Here is a 17748-nt window from a genome sequence, read left to right as displayed (position 1 = left end):
CACAGCACATACAGTATGAAACCAAACCACAACACATACAGTATGAAACCAAACCACAGCACATACAGTATGAAACCAGACCACAGCACATACAGTATGGAAACCAGACCACAGCACATAGAGTATGGAACCAGACCACAGCACATACAGTATGAAACCAAACCACAGCACATACAGTATGAAACCAGACCACAGCACATACAGTATGGAAACCAGACCACAGCACATACAGTATGAAACCAGACCACAGCACATACAGTATGGAAACCAGACCACAGCACATACAGTATGGAACCAGACCACAGCACATACAGTATGGAAACCAGACCACAGCACATACAGTATGAAACCAGACCACAGCACATACAGTATGAAACCAGACCACAGCACATACAGTATGGAAACCAGACCACAGCACATACAGTATGAAACCAAACCACAGCACATACAGTATGAAACCAGACCACAGCACATACAGTATGAAACCAGACCACAGCACATACAGTATGGAACCAGACCACAGCACATACAGTATGAAACCAGACCACAGCACATACAGTATGAAACCAGACCACAGCACATACAGTATGGAAACCAGACCACAGAACATACAGTATGGAACCAGACCACAGCACATACAGTATGGAAACCAGACCACAGCACATACAGTATGAAACCAGACTAGTTTTCCAGTTGCCCCCTGACTCCTCCCCTCTCTCCTATCCAGGTCACGTCCCCCGCCAGGTGGCGTCTCCCAATCAGCATGCCCTAGCAGCTGATGATGTGGTGTCGTGCTGTCTGGATCTGAGCGTGCCCAGTATCTCGTTCCGGGTCAACGGTCACCCGGTCCAGGGCATGTTCGAGAACTTCAACGTGGATGGACTGTTCTTCCCCGTCATCAGTTTCTCTGCTGGAGTCAAGTAAGATGGAGGACAGCATGGGGGTTACACTTGTGCTGTACAAACAAACATGTTGTTTTTGATTGATTGATATTTAACCTACCTTAGGTGAATGTGCTCGTGGTAAACAGCTCTGGATGAGGTGTAATGTAATGTTGACAGACAGACAGACAGACAGACAGACAGACAGACAGACAGACAGACAGACAGACAGACAGACAGACAGACAGACAGACAGACAGACAGACAGACAGACAGACAGACAGACAGACAGACAGACAGACAGACAGACAGACAGACAGACAGACAGACAGACAGACAGACAGAGAGTCTGGTCTCATGTTCATGCAAAACCCCTGGCCCTATAAATGACCCCACTGTTTTTCATGGCCCTTAACATGACCCCATTTGATTTCCTGTCTCTTCAGAGCTCGTTTACTGTTGGGTGGTCGCCATGGAGACTTTAAGTTCCTGCCCCCCCCGGGCTATGCTCCGTGCTACGAGGCTCTGCTACCCAAGGACAGGATGAGGATCGAACCCATCAAGGAGTACAAACACGACTTTGACGGAGTCCGAAACTTGCTGGGGCCAACCCAGTCCCTCACACACACATCCTTTACCCCAAATCCCGTAGACACTGCTCAGGTACACACACACACACAGACCCTGTCCCTAGCTCTAACCCTGTTCAGGTACCAGACGCACCCTGTCCCTAGCACTAACCCTGTTCAGGTACCAGACAGACCCTTGTTCTAGCTCTAACCCTGTTCAGGTACCAGACAGACCCTGTCCCTAGCCCTAACCCTGTTCAGGTATCAGACAGACCCTGTCCCTAGCCCTAACCCTGTTCAGGTACCAGACAGACCCTGTCCCTAGCTCTAACCCTGTTCAGGTACCAGACAGACCCTGTCCCTAGCTCTAACCCTGTTCAGGTATCAGACAGACCCTGTCCCTAGCCCTAACCCTGTTCAGGTATCAGACAGACCCTGTCCCTAGCCCTAACCCTGTTCAGGTACCAGACAGACCCTGTCCCTAGCCCTAACCCTGTTCAGGTACCAGACAGACCCTGTCCCTAGCCCTAACCCTGTTCAGGTACCAGACACACCCTATCCCTAGCCCTAACCCTGTTCAGGTACCAGACAGACCCTGTCCCTAGCCCTAACCCTGTTCAGGTAAAACCAGACAGACCCTGTCCCTAGCCCTAACCCTGTTCAGGTACCAGACACACCCTATAAGGCCCTAGCCCTAACCCTGTTCAGGTACCAGACAGACCCTGTCCCTGGCCAAGATGCTCTAAAACCCTGTTCAGGTGGAGCAGGAGCACCAGACAGACCCTGTCCCTAGCCCCCTAACCCTGTTCAGGTACCAGACAGACCCTGTCCTTAGCCCTAACCCTGTTCAGGTACCAGACAGACCCCGTCCTTAGCCCTAAACCTGTTCAGGTACCAGACACACCCTGTCCCTAGCCCTAACCCTGTTCAGGTACCAGACAGACCCTGTCCCTAGCCCTAACCCTGTTCAGGTACCAGACACACCCTATCCTTATCCCTAACCCTGTTCAGGTACCAGACAGACCAAGTCCTTAGCCCTAAACCTTTTCAGGTACCAGACACACCCTGTCCCTAGCCCTAACCCTGTTCAGGTAACAGACACACCCTATCCCTAGCCCTAACCCTGTTCAGGTACCAGACAGGGCTGACCATTTACTCCTCTGTCGATCTGCGTACCTTTGACCTTTATTTGACCTTTAACCTTTACGCTGTGTGTGCTGCAGATCGTGTTGCCGCCCCACCTGGAGAAGATCAGGGAGAAGCTGGCAGAGAACATCCACTCGCTGTGGGCCATCACGCGCATCGAGCAGGGCTGGACTTATGGAATAGTGAGTCTATTAACCCTTTAACAGACAGGAAATATTGATACAGCAACACTGCTCACTGGCCAGACAGAGACAAAATGGAGGTCCTATAGGGGCCTTTAGTCAAAAGTTGTAGCACTGGGATGTAATGACCCTCTCGGTCTGTTTTCTCCCTCCTCCAGTTCAGAGACGACAACAAGAAGCTGCATCCCTGTCTGGTCGACTTCCAGACCCTTCCTGAACCTGAGAGGAACTACAATCTGCAGATGTCTGGGGAAACACTTAAGTAATAACATAATAATGTAACATAATACAATGTAACGTAATATAATAATATAATATAATAATATAATTCAATATAATGTAATATAACAATATAATATAATAATATAATATAATAATATAATATAATACTATAATGTAATATAATAGTGTAATATAATACTATAATATAATATAATAATGTAATATAATAATGTAATATAATACTGTAATATAATGTAATATAATATAATAATATCATATAATAATATCATATCATACAATGTAATATAATATAATAATGTAATATAATACTGTAATATAATGTAATATAATATAATAATATCATATAATAATATAAGGTAATATAATAATGTAATATAATATAATAATGTAATATAATACTGTAATATAATGTAATATAATATAATAATATCATATAATAATATAATATAATACAATGTAATATAATATAATAATGTAATATAATACTGTAATATAATGTAATATAATATAATAATATCATATAATAATATAAGGTAATATAATAATGTAATATAATATAATAATATCATATAATAATATAAGGTAATATAATAATGTAATATAATATAATAATATCATATAATAATATAAGGTAATATAATAATATAATATAATACAATGTAATATAATATAATAATGTAATATAATACTGTAATATAATGTAATATAATATAATAATATCATATAATAATATAAGGTAATATAATAATGTAATATAATATAATAATGTAATATAATACTGTAATATAATGTAATATAATATAATAATATCATATAATAATATAAGGTAATATAATAATGTAATATAATATAATAAAATAATACAATGTAATGTAATAATATAATATAATAGTATCATGCAATATAATAATATAATAACATAATAATGTAATATAATATAAGGGAGGAACTACAACCTGCAGATGTCTGGAGAAACACAGTGTCCTTGTCCTTAGTTGTCTACCCCTTCCAGCTACGCCCTGACCATAACACATGTGCTGAGCCCTTGGCTGGTTTCCCAAAGCCAGAGAATGGCAATTTAACGTTTTTTTTTAGTTCAGGAATAATGTAAAGGTAATGTCTGTAAAGTGTGTATCCCTGTGTGTGTAAAGGTCTCCAGGTGGTCTGTAATGTGTCAATGTGTGTATCTCTGTGCTCCTCCAGGACTCTGCTGGCCCTGGGCTGCCATGTGGGCATGGGGGATGAGAAGGCAGAGGAGAACCTGAAGATCATCAAGATGCCAAAGACGTAAGTCCCTTCCTTCCCTTCCTTCCTTCCTTCCTTCCTTCCTTCCTTCCTTCCTTCCTTCCTTCCTTCCTTCCTTCCTTCCTTCCTTCCTTCCTTCCTTCCTCCCATCTTCCCATTTTCTCTTCCTCCCATCTTCCCATTTTCTCTTCCTTCCATCTTCCTACCCACCCTCTCTCCCTCTCTCTCTCTCCCTCTCTCTCTCTCCCTCTCTCCCTCCCTTCCTCCATCCACCCACCCTCCTGCCCTCCCCGCCTTCTTCCTTCCTTCCTTCCTTCCTTCCTTCCTTCCTTCCTTCCTTCCTCCCTCCCTTTACACTACAGCCAATAGAAATCTATATCTCACACTCTCCTCCCCTCCCTGCTCTTCCCTCTCTCAGCTATATAATGAGCAATGGATTTAAGCCCGCCCCCCTGGATCTGAACCACGTCAAGCTGACGCCCAATCAAAACCAGCTGGTGGAGAAGCTGGCGGAGAACGGTCACAACGTGTGGGCACGGGACCGCGTGCGCCAGGGCTGGACGTACAGCATCGTGCAGGTAATAAAATCCTCCAAGAGAATCAACAACCATTAACATTATCACCCTCTCCTTCAGTCTATATTGTGTTATTAGCACGAAGCCAAATAGTATGTCCATAGCTGATACCACAAAAAACTCCCCATACAGGTGTTGATATAAGTAACACTATAAAGAAATAAAAAATAAATGATGATGGTGAATTATATGCTTGTTTTCTTCCTGTGCCCCAGGACATCATGAACAAGCGTAACCCCCGTCTGGTTCCTTATAACCTGCTGGATGAGAGAACCAAGAAGACCAACCGAGACAGCGTCAACAACGCTGTGCGCACTCTCATTGGCTACGGATACAACATCGAGCCTCCAGACCAGGAGAGCAGTGAGTCTATAGTGTTTTGTCTTCAGAAGGACAGGAGGAGAAATGAAGTCTCCATACTTAAATATCTCTCTCTGTCTCACTCTGTCTCTCTGTCTCTCTCTCTGCATCTCTCTGCATCTCTCTGCGTCTCTCTCTCTCTCTCTCCCTCCTCTCTCTCTCCCTCTCTCTCCCTCTCTCTCTCTCTCTCTCTCCCTCCTCTCCCTCCTCTCTCTCTCTCTCTCTCTCTCTCTCTCTCTCTCTCTCTCTCTCTCTCTCTCTCTCTCTCTCTCTCTCTCTCTCTCTCTCTCCTCTCCTCTCTCTCTCCCTCTCTCTCCTCTCTCTCTCTCTCTCTCTCTCTCTCTCTCTCTCTCTCTCTCTCTCTCTCTCTCCTCTCCTCTCCTCTCCTCTCTCTCTCTCTCTCTCTCTCTCCTCTCTCTCTCTCTCTCTCTCCTCTCTCTCTCTCTCTCTGTCTCTCTCTCTCTCCCTGTCTCTGTCTCCCCTCTTTCTCTCTCTCTCTCTCTCTCTTCTCTCTCTCTCTCTCTCTCTCTCTCTCTCTCTCTCTCTCTCTCTCTCTCTCTCCTCTCTCTCTCTCTCTCTCTCCCTCTCTCCCTGTCTCCCCTCCCTCTCTCTCTCTCTCTCTCTCTCTCTCTCTCTCTCTCTCTCTCTCTCTCTCTCTCTCTCTCTCTCTCTCTCTCTCTCTCTCTCCCTGTCTGTCCCCTCCCTCCCCCTCTCTCTCTCTCTATCCCTCTCCCTCTCTCTCTCATTCTCTCTCCTCTCCTCTCTCTGTCTCCCTCCCCCTCTCTCTCTCTCTCTCTCCATCTCTCTTTCTCTCTCTCTCTAGCTGGCCTCGGCCTGGATGACGTGCGGGGGGATAAGGTACGTATCTTCCGTGCTGAGAAGTCCTACGCGGTCACGTCTGGGAAGTGGTACTTTGAGTTTGAGGCGGTGACGACCGAAGAGATGAGAGTGGGCTGGGCCCGACCCAACGTCAGGGCTGACAATGAGCTGGGAGCAGACGAGCTGGCCTGGGTCTTCAACGGAAAAACGGTATGTCACAAACACTGGCAGTCTAAAGAAGTCAATCACATTGGCTGTCTGGGTTAGGCTAGGGACACACTGGGATTTCAAGAAAACTGATGACGGACAACGGAGACGATTCTCTTTACCGATGCTACTAGCTACTAATGCTATTAGCTACTAATGCTACTAACTACTAATGCTATTAGCTACTAATGCTACTAACTACTAATGCTACTATGCTACTAATGCTACTAGCTACTAATGCTACTAGCTACTAATGCTATTAGCTACTAATGCTACTAACTACTAATGCTACTATGCTACTAATGCTACTAGCTACTAATGCTACTAGCTACTAATGCTACTAACTACTAATGCTACTAACTACTAATGCTACTATGCTACTAATGCTACTAGCTACTAATGCTACTAGCTACTAATGCTACTAACTACTAATGCTACTAACTACTAATGCTACTATGCTACTAATGCTACTAGCTACTAATGCTACTAACTACTAATGCTACTATGCTACTAATGCTACTAGCTACTAATGCTACTATGCTAATGATGAAAGCATATGAGTTACTGTGCTACTAGCCCAATCTAATGGCGAAAACATACGAGTTACTGTGCTACTAGCCCAAACTAATGATGAAAGCATACGAGTTACTGTGTCTCTGTGTAGCTGTACATTTTATTTTACTTTTTCATAGTTTCATATTTATATAACTTTTATTTTTGTTTGTCCCTCCAGGCCCAGCGCTGGCACGTGGGCAATGACCCGTTTGGTCGCCAGTGGCAGTCGGGTGACGTGGTGGGGTGCATGATCGACCTGACCGAACAAAATATCATGTTCACCCTGAACGGAGAGATGCTCATCAGCGACTCTGGCTCAGACATGGCTTTCAAGGACATCGAGATAGGGGAAGGTAATAGTGGTGTTGTCGTGGTTCAATATACACCATGTAGGAGTCTGGGGAACTAATGAGTGGTTTAATACAGGCTCTAGGGGTCTGGGGAGCTCATGGGTGGTTTAATACAGGCTCTATAGGTCTGGGGAGCTCATGGGTGGTTTAATACAGGCTCTATAGGTCTGGGGAGCTACAGGGTGGTTTAATACAGGCTCTATAGGTCTGGGGAGCTACAGGGTGGTTTAATACAGGCTCTATAGGTCTGGGGAGCTCATGGGTGGTTTAATACAGGCTCTATAGGTCTGGGGAGCTCATGGGTGGTTTAATACAGGCTCTATATGTCTGGGGAGCTCATGGGTGGTTTAATACAGGCTCTATAAGTCTGGGGAGCTACAGGGTGGTTTAATACAGGCTCTATAGGTCTGGGGAGCTACAGGGTGGTTTAATACAGGCTCTATATGTCTGGGGAGCTCATGGGTGGTTTAATACAGGCTCTATAGGTCTGAGGAACTACATGGTGGTTTAATATAGGCTCTATAAGTCTGAGGAACTACATGGTGGTTTAATATAGGCTCTATAGGTCTGGGGAGCTCATGGGTGTGCAGCAGGAACCCGCATGGTTCCATTAAAGCAGTAACACAGATGGTTCAAACATTAGTTGATTGGGTAAACCAGGTGCACCAGTGCTGGGCCAGAATAAAATGCTGAATGCGCTATAGATCTCCAGGACCTGCTTTAGAACCTGAAGGGAAGTTCCACTTATGGGCCCTGGTCAAATGAACTCTCCTGCAGCTCAACTTCCCTCTGGGCCCTGGTCAAATGAACTCTCCTGCAGCTCAACTTCCCTCTGGGCCTTGGTCAAATGAACTCTCCTTCAGATCCACTTCCCTCTGGGCCTTGGTCAAATGAACTCTCCCTCAGATCCACTTCCCTCTGGGCCTTGGTCAAATGAACTCTCCTGCAGCTCAACTGCCCTCTGGGCCTTGGTCAAATGAACTCTCCTGCAGCTCAACTTCCCTATGGGCCCTGGTCAAATGAACTCTCCTTCAGATCCACTTCCCTATGGGCCTTGGTCAAATGAACTCTCCTTCAGATCCACTTCCCTATGGGCCTTGGTCAAATGAACTCTCCTGCATCTCAGCTTCCCTAATGGCCTTGGTCAAATTAACTCTCCTGCAGCTCAGCTTCCCTATGGGCCTTGGTCAAATGAACTCTCCTGCAGCTCAGCTTCCCTAAGGGCCCTGGTCAAATGAACTCTCCTGCAGCTCAGCTTCCCTAAGGGCCCTGGTGTAATGAACTCTCCTTCAGCTCCACTTTCCTATGGGCCTTGGTGTAATGTAGTGCACTGCTGTATGTAGTGAACCCAACTCTCCTCTTCTACCTCTTCAGGCTTCATCCCAGTGTGCACCCTGGGCCTGTCCCAGGTGGGCAGGATCAACCTGGGTCAGAACGTCAGCAGTCTGCGCTACTTCGCCATCTGTGGTCTCCAGGAGGGCTTCGAACCATTTGCCATCAACATGAAGAGAGACATTACCATGTGGTTCAGCAAGAGCCTGCCACAGTTCGCCCCTGTGCCAACTAACCACCAACACATTGAGGTACTGACCCAATAACCACCAACACATTGAGGTACTGACCCAATAACCACCAACACATTGTGGTACTGATCCAATAACCACCAACACATTGAGGTACTGACCCAAAAACCACCAACACATTGAGGTACTGACCCAATAACCACCAACACATTGAGGTACTGACCCAATAACCACCAACACATTGAGGTACTGACCCAATAACCACCAATACATTGTGGTAGTTGACTTAATGACCAGGATAATACGATTTGGGGTAGCATGTATCTGACAGGGTTCGTTGAGTCTAACTTATTGAAATCAAATCAAACTTCATTTATATAGCACGTTTCTTACATCAAATGCATTTCAAGATTCTTTCTGCTTAGAGAGGGAATCATCCTTAGTGAGTTAGCGATAGAGAGGGAATCATCCTTATTCAGTTAGAGATAGAGAGGGAATCCTTAGTTAGTTAGAGATAGAGAGGGAATCATCCTTAATCAGTTAGAGGCTTTAATTAGAGAGGGAATCATCCTTAATCAGTTAGAGATAGAGAGGGAATCCTTAGTTAGTTAGAGATAGAGAGGGAATCATTCTTATTCAGTTAGAGATAGAGAGGGAATCATCCTTAATCAGTTAGAGGCTTTAATTAGAGAGGGAATCATCCTTAATCAGTTAGAGATAGAGAGGGAATCCTTAGTTAGTTAGAGATAGAGAGGGAATCATTCTTATTCAGTTAGAGATAGAGAGGGAATCATCCTTATTCAGTTAGAGATAGAGAGGGAATCCTTAGTTAGTTAGAGATAGAGAGGGAATCATTCTTATTCAGTTAGAGATAGAGAGGGAATCATCCTTAATCAGTTAGAGGAATCATTTAGTTAGTTAGAGAGGGAATCATCCTTAATCAGTTAGAGATAGAGAGGGAATCATCCTTAGTTAGTTAGAGATAGAGAGGGAATCATTCTTATTCAGTTAGAGATAGAGAGGGAATCATCCTTATTCAGTTAGAGATAGAGAGGGAATCCTTAGTTAGTTAGAGATAGAGAGGGAATCATTCTTATTCAGTTAGAGATAGAGAGGGAATCATCCTTAATCAGTTAGAGGCTTTAATTAGAGAGGGAATCATCCTTAATCAGTTAGAGGCTTTAATTAGAGAGGGAATCATCCTTAGTTAGTTAGCGATAGAGAGGGAATCATCCTTAATCAGTTAGAGGCTTTAATTAGAGAGGGAATCATCCTTAGTTAGTTAGAGGCTTTAATTAGAGAGGGAATCATCCTTAGTTAGTTAGAGGCTTTAATTAGAGAGGGAATCATCCTCAGTTAGTTAGAGGCTTTAATTAGAGAGGGAATCATCCTTAGTTAGTTAGAGATAGAGAGGGAATCATCCTTATTCAGTTAGAGGCTTTAATTAGAGAGGGAATCATCCTTATTCAGTTAGAGATAGAGAGGGAATCATCCTTATTCAGTTAGAGATAGAGAGGGAATCATCCTTAGTTCATTAGAGATAGAGAGGGAATCATCCTTATTCAGTTAGAGATAGAGAGGGAATCATCCTTATTCAGTTAGAGGCTTTAATTAGAGAGGGAATCATCCTTATTCAGTTAGAGATAGAGAGGGAATCATCCTTATTCAGTTAGAGGCTTTAATTAGAGAGAGAATCATCCTTAGTTAGTTAGAGATAGAGAGGGAATCATCCTTAGTTAGTTAGAGGCTTTAATTAGAGATGGAATCATCCTTAGTTAGTTAGAGATAGAGAGGGAATCATCCTTATTCAGTTAGAGATAGAGAGGGAATCATCCTTATTCAGTTAGAGGCTTTAATTAGAGAGGGAATCATCCTTAGTTAGTTAGAGATAGAGAGGGAATCATCCTTATTCAGTTAGAGGCTTTAATTCGAGAGGGAATCATCCTTATTCAGTTAGAGATAGAGAGGGAATCATCCTTATTCAGTTAGAGATAGAGAGGAAATCATCCTTAATCAGTTAGAGGCTTTAATTAGAGAGGGAATCATCCTTATTCAGTTAGAGATAGAGAGGGAATCATCCTTATTCAGTTAGAGATAGAGAGGGAATCATCATTAGTTAGTTAGAGGCTTTAATTAGAGAGGGAATCATCCTTATTCAGTTAGAGGCTTTAATTAGAGAGGGAATCATCCTTAGTTAGTTAGAGATAGAGAGGGAATCATCCTTAGTTAGTTAGAGATAGAGAGGGAATCATCCTTATTCAGTTAGAGGCTTTAATTAGAGAGGGAATCATCCTTAGTTAGTTAGAGATAGAGAGGGAATCATCCTTATTCAGTTAGAGGCTTTAATTAGAGAGGGAATCATCCTTAGTTAGTTAGAGATAGAGAGGGGAATCATCCTTATTCAGTTAGAAATAGAGAGGGAATCATCCTTATTCAGTTAGAGGCTTTAATTAGAGAGGGAATCATCCTTAGTTAGTTAGAGATAGAGAGGGAATCATCCTTATTCAGTTAGAGATAGAGAGGGAATCATCCTTATTCAGTTAGAGGCTTTAATTAGAGAGGGAATCATCCTTATTCAGTTAGAGATAGAGAGGGAATCATCCTTATTCAGTTAGAGGCTTTAATTAGAGAGAGAATCATCCTTAGTTAGTTAGAGATAGAGAGGGAATCATCCTTAGTTAGTTAGAGGCTTTAATTAGAGATGGAATCATCCTTAGTTAGTTAGAGATAGAGAGGGAATCATCCTTATTCATTTAGAGATAGAGAGGGAATCATCCTTATTCAGTTAGAGGCTTTAATTAGAGAGGGAATCATCCTTAGTTAGTTAGAGATAGAGAGGGAATCATCCTTATTCAGTTAGAGGCTTTAATTCGAGAGGGAATCATCCTTATTCAGTTAGAGATAGAGAGGGAATCATCCTTATTCAGTTAGAGATAGAGAGGAAATCATCCTTAATCAGTTAGAGGCTTTAATTAGAGAGGGAATCATCCTTATTCAGTTAGAGATAGAGAGGGAATCATCCTTATTCAGTTAGAGATAGAGAGGGAATCATCCTTATTCAGTTAGAGATAGAGAGGAAATCATCCTTAATCAGTTAGAGGCTTTAATTAGAGAGGGAATCATCCTTATTCAGTTAGAGATAGAGAGGGAATCATCCTTATTCAGTTAGAGATAGAGAGGGAATCATCCTTAATCAGTTAGAGATAGAGAGGGAATCATCCTTATTCAGTTAGAGATAGAGAGGGAATCATCCCGCCACATTGTGTTACTGTACTGGACCTCTAAAATGAAATGCGACTGAAGTGCTCTGTTTCAAATATACAGCAGAAGCAGTAGAAGCTACATATATTGAGTAATCCATTGTAGAAATATGATACTTCCAGAGTATGTTGATTGCGGTTAGGTATGACTTGAGATACTCAACAATAGTAAGTGATACTTGGCATTTGCAGGGAATACGTTTAGCAGGAGGTTCTAGTGAGGAGACCGGAGATTTCTTTAGTGATCTAGGAGTTATCCAGTATTTCTCTGTAACTGTTGTTCATGGAGCTCTCCTCTTCTTCTCTCCTCTTCCTCTTCTTCTCTCTTCGCTCTTCTTCTTTCTCTTCTTCTCTATTCTTTACTCTTCTTCTCTCCTCTTTGCTCTTCTTCGCTCCTCTTCGCTCTTCTTCGCTCTTCTTCTTCTCTATTCTTTACTCTTCTCCTCTCCTCTTTGCTCTTCTTCGCTCTTCTTCTTCTCGATTCTTTACTCTTCTTCTCTCCCCATCCAGGTGTCCCGCGTGGACGGGACAGTGGACAGCGCTCCCTGCCTGAAGCTGACCCACAAGACGTTCGGCTCCCAGAATGCCAACACTGACATGCTGTTCCTCCGCCTGAGCATGCCCGTGGAGTTTGACGAGGTCTTCAAGATCACAGCCGGGACCACGCCGCTGACCCGCACTATGACCATCCACGAGGACGAGGTTCTGGAGGTGGAGCCGGACTCTGAGTTTGAGGTTCTGAAGAAGTCGGCCAGTAAGAAGGAGCAGGAAGAGAAGGAAAAGGAACCATCTGTCGCCAAGGAGACGCCCGAGATAGAGAAGGACGCGATGTCAGAGAAGGGCAAGAAGAGAGGGTTAGTAGTGACTTTATTTAACCAGGTAGGCCAGTAGAGAACACCTTTATTTAACCAGGTAGACCAGAGGACAGAGGGTTAGTAGTGACTTTGTTTATGTATTTATTTATTTCACCTTTATTTAACCAGGTAGACCAGTAGAGAACACCTTTATTTAACCAGGTAGACCAGTAGAGAACACCTTTATTTAACCAGGTAGACCAGTAGAGAACACCTTTATTTAACCAGGTAGACCAGTAGAGAACACCTTTATTTAACCAGGTAGACCAGTAGAGAACACCTTTATTTAACCAGGTAGACCAGTAGAGAACACCTTTATTTAACCAGGTAGACCAGTAGAGAACACCTTTATTTAACCAGGTAGACCAGTAGAGAACACCTTTATTTAACCAGGTAGACCAGTAGAGAACACCTTTATTTAACCAGGTAGACCAGTAGAGAACACCTTTATTTAACCAGGTAGACCAGTAGAGAACACCTTTATTTAACCAGGTAGACCAGTAGAGAACACCTTTATTTAACCAGGTAGACCAGTAGAGAACACCTTTATTTAACCAGGTAGACCAGTAGAGAACACCTTTATTTAACCAGGTAGACCAGTAGAGAACACCTTTATTTAACCAGGTAGACCAGTAGAGAACACCTTTATTTAACCAGGTAGACCAGTAGAGAACACCTTTATTTAACCAGGTAGACCAGTAGAGAACACCTTTATTTAACCAGGTAGACCAGTAGAGAACACCTTTATTTAACACCTTTATTTAACCAGGTAGACCAGTAGAGAACACCTTTATTTAACCAGGTAGACCAGTAGAGAACACCTTTATTTAACCAGGTAGACCAGTAGAGAACACCTTTATTTAACCAGGTAGACCAGTAGAGAACACCTTTATTTAACCAGGTAGACCAGTAGAGAACACCTTTATTTAACCAGGTAGACCAGTAGAGAACACCTTTATTTAACCAGGTAGACCAGTAGAGAACACCTTTATTTAACCAGGTAGACCAGTAGAGAACACCTTTATTTAACCAGGTAGACCAGTAGAGAACACCTTTATTTAACCAGGTAGACCAGTAGAGAACACCTTTATTTAACCAGGTAGACCAGTAGAGAACACCTTTATTTAACCAGGTAGACCAGTAGAGAACACCTTTATTTAACCAGGTAGACCAGTAGAGAACACCTTTATTTAACCAGGTAGAGAACACCTTTATTTAACCAGGTAGACCAGTAGAGAACACCTTTATTTAACCAGGTAGACCAGTAGAGAACACCTTTATTTAACCAGGTAGACCAGTAGAGAACACCTTTATTTAACCAGGTAGACCAGTAGAGAACACCTTTATTTAACCAGGTAGACCAGTAGAGAACACCTTTATTTAACCAGGTAGACCAGTAGAGAACACCTTTATTTAACCAGGTAGACCAGTAGAGAACACCTTTATTTAACCAGGTAGACCAGTAGAGAACACCTTTATTTAACCAGGTAGACCAGTAGAGAACACCTTTATTTAACCAGGTAGACCAGTAGAGAACACCTTTATTTAACCAGGTAGACCAGTAGAGAACACCTTTATTTAACCAGGTAGACCAGTAGAGAACACCTTTATTTAACCAGGTAGACCAGTAGAGAACACCTTTATTTAACCAGGTAGACCAGTAGAGAACACCTTTATTTAACCAGGTAGACCACCTTTATTTAACCAGGTAGACCAGTAGAGAACACCTTTATTTAACCAGGTAGACCAGTAGAGAACAGAGAACACCTTTATTTAACCAGGTAGAGAACAGACCAGTAGAGAACACCTTTATTTAACCAGGTAGACCAGTAGAGAACACCTTTATTTAACCAGGTAGACCAGTAGAGAACACCTTTATTTAACCAGGTAGACCAGTAGAGAACACCTTTATTTAACCAGGTAGACCAGTAGAGAACACCTTTATTTAACCAGGTAGACCAGTAGAGAACACCTTTATTTAACCAGGTAGACCAGTAGAGAACACCTTTATTTAACCAGGTAGACCAGTAGAGAACACCTTTATTTAACACCTTTATTTAACCAGGTAGACCAGTAGAGAACACCTTTATTTAACCAGGTAGACCAGTAGAGAACACCTTTATTTAACCAGGTAGACCAGTAGAGAACACCTTTATTTAACCAGGTAGACCAGTAGAGAACACCTTTATTTAACCAGGTAGACCAGTAGAGAACACCTTTATTTAACCAGGTAGACCAGTAGAGAACACCTTTATTTAACCAGGTAGACCAGTAGAGAACACCTTTATTTAACCAGGTAGACCAGTAGAGAACACCTTTATTTAACCAGGTAGACCAGTAGAGAACACCTTTATTTAACCAGGTAGACCAGTAGAGAACACCTTTATTTAACCAGGTAGACCAGTAGAGAACACCTTTATTTAACCAGGTAGACCAGTAGAGAACACCTTTATTTAACCAGGTAGACCAGTAGAGAACACCTTTATTTAACCAGGTAGACCAGTAGAGAACACCTTTATTTAACCAGGTAGACCAGTAGAGAACACCTTTATTTAACCAGGTAGACCAGTAGAGAACACCTTTATTTAACCAGGTAGACCAGTAGAGAACACCTTTATTTAACCAGGTAGACCAGTAGAGAACACCTTTATTTAACCAGGTAGACCAGTAGAGAACACCTTTATTTAACCAGGTAGACCAGTAGAGAACACCTTTATTTAACCAGGTAGACCAGTAGAGAACACCTTTATTTAACCAGGTAGACCAGTAGAGAACACCTTTATTTAACCAGGTAGACCAGTAGAGAACACCTTTATTTAACCAGGTAGAGAACACCTTTATTTAACCAGGTAGTAGAGAACACCTTTATTAACCAGGTAACCAGGAGAACACCTTTATTTAACCATAGGACCAGTAGAGAACTTTATTTAACCAGGTAGTTAGAGAACACCTTTATTTAGGTAGACCAGTAGAGAACACCTTTATTTAACCAGGTAGGCCTTTATTTAACCAGGTGAGTGAGAACACCTTTATTTAGTAGTGACTGATGAGGAGAACAGGGTTAGTAGTGACTGATGAGGATGTGTAGAGGAGGACAGAGGGTTAGTAGTGACTGATGAGGAGAACAGAGGGTTAGTAGTGACTGATGAGGATGTGTAGAGGAGGACAGAGGGTTAGTAGTGACTGATGAGGATGTGTAGAGGAGGACAGAGGGTTAGTAGTGACTGATGAGGATGTGTAGAGGAGGACAGAGGGTTAGTAGTGACTGATGAGGAGAACAGAGGGTTAGTAGTGACTGATGAGGATGTGTAGAGGAGGACAGAGGGTTAGTAGTGACTGATGAGGATGTGTAGAGGAGAACAGAGGGTAGAGATGAGGATCATTAAGGATACTGAATAGCAGAGACCTATAGCCGGGGGGTTTATTTCAGTCAACTACAGCGAGAAGATCAATACATCAAATAGAATGTGTTCTGTTATCTGGTAATCTGGTAATCTGGTAATCTGGTAATCTGGTAATCTGGTAATCTGGTAATCTGGTTATCTGGTAATCTGTTAATCTGGTTATCTGGTTATCTGGTAATCTGGTAATCTGGTAATCTGGTAATCTGGTAATCTGGTAATCTGTTAATCTGGTTATCTGGTAATCTGGTAATCTGTTAATCTGTTAATCTGTTAATCTGGTTATCTGGTTATCTGGTTATCTGTTAATCTGTTAATCTGGTTATCTGGTTATCTGGTTATCTGGTTATCTGGTTACACGAAGGCAAATAAATACTCTGTTTCTCCACTGTGTCCAGGTTGTTTGCTAGGGCTAAGAAGGCAGCTACCATCAACCCTCCCCCAACCCCTCCCTTGGTGCCACGGTTACAGCAGGACGTGGTCCCAGATGACAGAGATGATGTGGAGATTATCCAGAATACCACCACGGTGAACACACACACACGTACACACGTACACACACACACACACACAAACACGCACGCATGCACGTACGCACACACACACGTACACACACACGCACACACACACACACACACACACGTACACACGCACGCACGTACACACACACGTACACACACACGCACACGCACGCACACACACACACACGTACACACACACACGTACACACACATACACACACACACACACACACACACACACACACACACACACACACACACACACACACACACACACACGCACACGCACACGCACACGTACACACGCACACGCACACGTACTCACGCACACACGTACACACGCACACACGCACACACACACACACACACGTACACACGCACGCACACACGCACACACACACACACACACACACACACACACACACACACACACACACACACACACACACACAGAGGACAGGCAATCCTGGGAAGGTTTACTGGAACCCAAATCCTGACCGTTCCAGAGTTCCGTACTCTTAGATTTCCCAGCATGCACCTTAACCCTGAACGCCCCCCCCCCCCCTGTGTATCTGCAGTACTACTACTCGGTGAGAATCTTCGCTGGCCAGGAGCCCACTGGGGTGTGGATCGGCTGGGTAACCCCCGACTACCACATGTACGACCCCAACTTTGACCTCTCCAAGGTCCGGAACGTCACCTTGACCGTTGGAGACGACAAGGGCAACATCCACGACAGGTAAGTGACATCACACGTCTACCTGGAGGGACACTGTGTGTTTCACTGTTTCTGTGTTTACAGTGAGGGATTTCTAGAAACACATTGTGTCTTTGTCCCTACAATATGATTTTTTTTGTAGAAACAAAGTACTGAGCAGCTCACATTTATAGACAGAAGCTTGCTATTTATTTATTTTATCTGAACCTTTATTTAACTAGGCAAGTCAGTTAAGAACACATTCTTATTTTCAATGACGGCCTGGGAACAGTGGGTTAACTGGTCTAGGAACAGTGGGTTAACTGGTCTAGGAACAGTGGGTTAACTGGTCTAGGAACA

The 17748-nt window shown here is 43.1% G+C and overlaps 1 protein-coding gene across 1 annotated transcript in view; it reads left to right on the top strand.

Annotated features, from left to right (window-relative positions):
• Positions 1 to 17748, top strand: part of ryr1b (ryanodine receptor 1b (skeletal)) — a 229908-nt gene that overhangs the window by 63494 nt on the left and 148666 nt on the right. Inside the window, exons 19-31 of the mRNA XM_046316567.1 lie at positions 728 to 920; positions 1328 to 1544; positions 2674 to 2778; positions 2937 to 3040; positions 4225 to 4308; positions 4685 to 4844; positions 5057 to 5204; positions 6025 to 6230; positions 6961 to 7135; positions 8507 to 8715; positions 12426 to 12769; positions 16569 to 16698; positions 17270 to 17430. Coding sequence (XP_046172523.1) covers positions 728 to 920; positions 1328 to 1544; positions 2674 to 2778; positions 2937 to 3040; positions 4225 to 4308; positions 4685 to 4844; positions 5057 to 5204; positions 6025 to 6230; positions 6961 to 7135; positions 8507 to 8715; positions 12426 to 12769; positions 16569 to 16698; positions 17270 to 17430 — 2236 coding nt within the window. The remainder of the gene's footprint in view (positions 1 to 727; positions 921 to 1327; positions 1545 to 2673; positions 2779 to 2936; positions 3041 to 4224; positions 4309 to 4684; positions 4845 to 5056; positions 5205 to 6024; positions 6231 to 6960; positions 7136 to 8506; positions 8716 to 12425; positions 12770 to 16568; positions 16699 to 17269; positions 17431 to 17748) is intronic.

Source organism: Oncorhynchus gorbuscha, linkage group LG19 (assembly GCF_021184085.1).
Source record: "Oncorhynchus gorbuscha isolate QuinsamMale2020 ecotype Even-year linkage group LG19, OgorEven_v1.0, whole genome shotgun sequence".
NCBI classification, from domain to species: domain Eukaryota; kingdom Metazoa; phylum Chordata; class Actinopteri; order Salmoniformes; family Salmonidae; genus Oncorhynchus; species Oncorhynchus gorbuscha.
The sequence above is the reverse complement of the archived record's forward strand: the minus strand, read 5'-3'. Positions and strand labels throughout refer to the sequence as shown.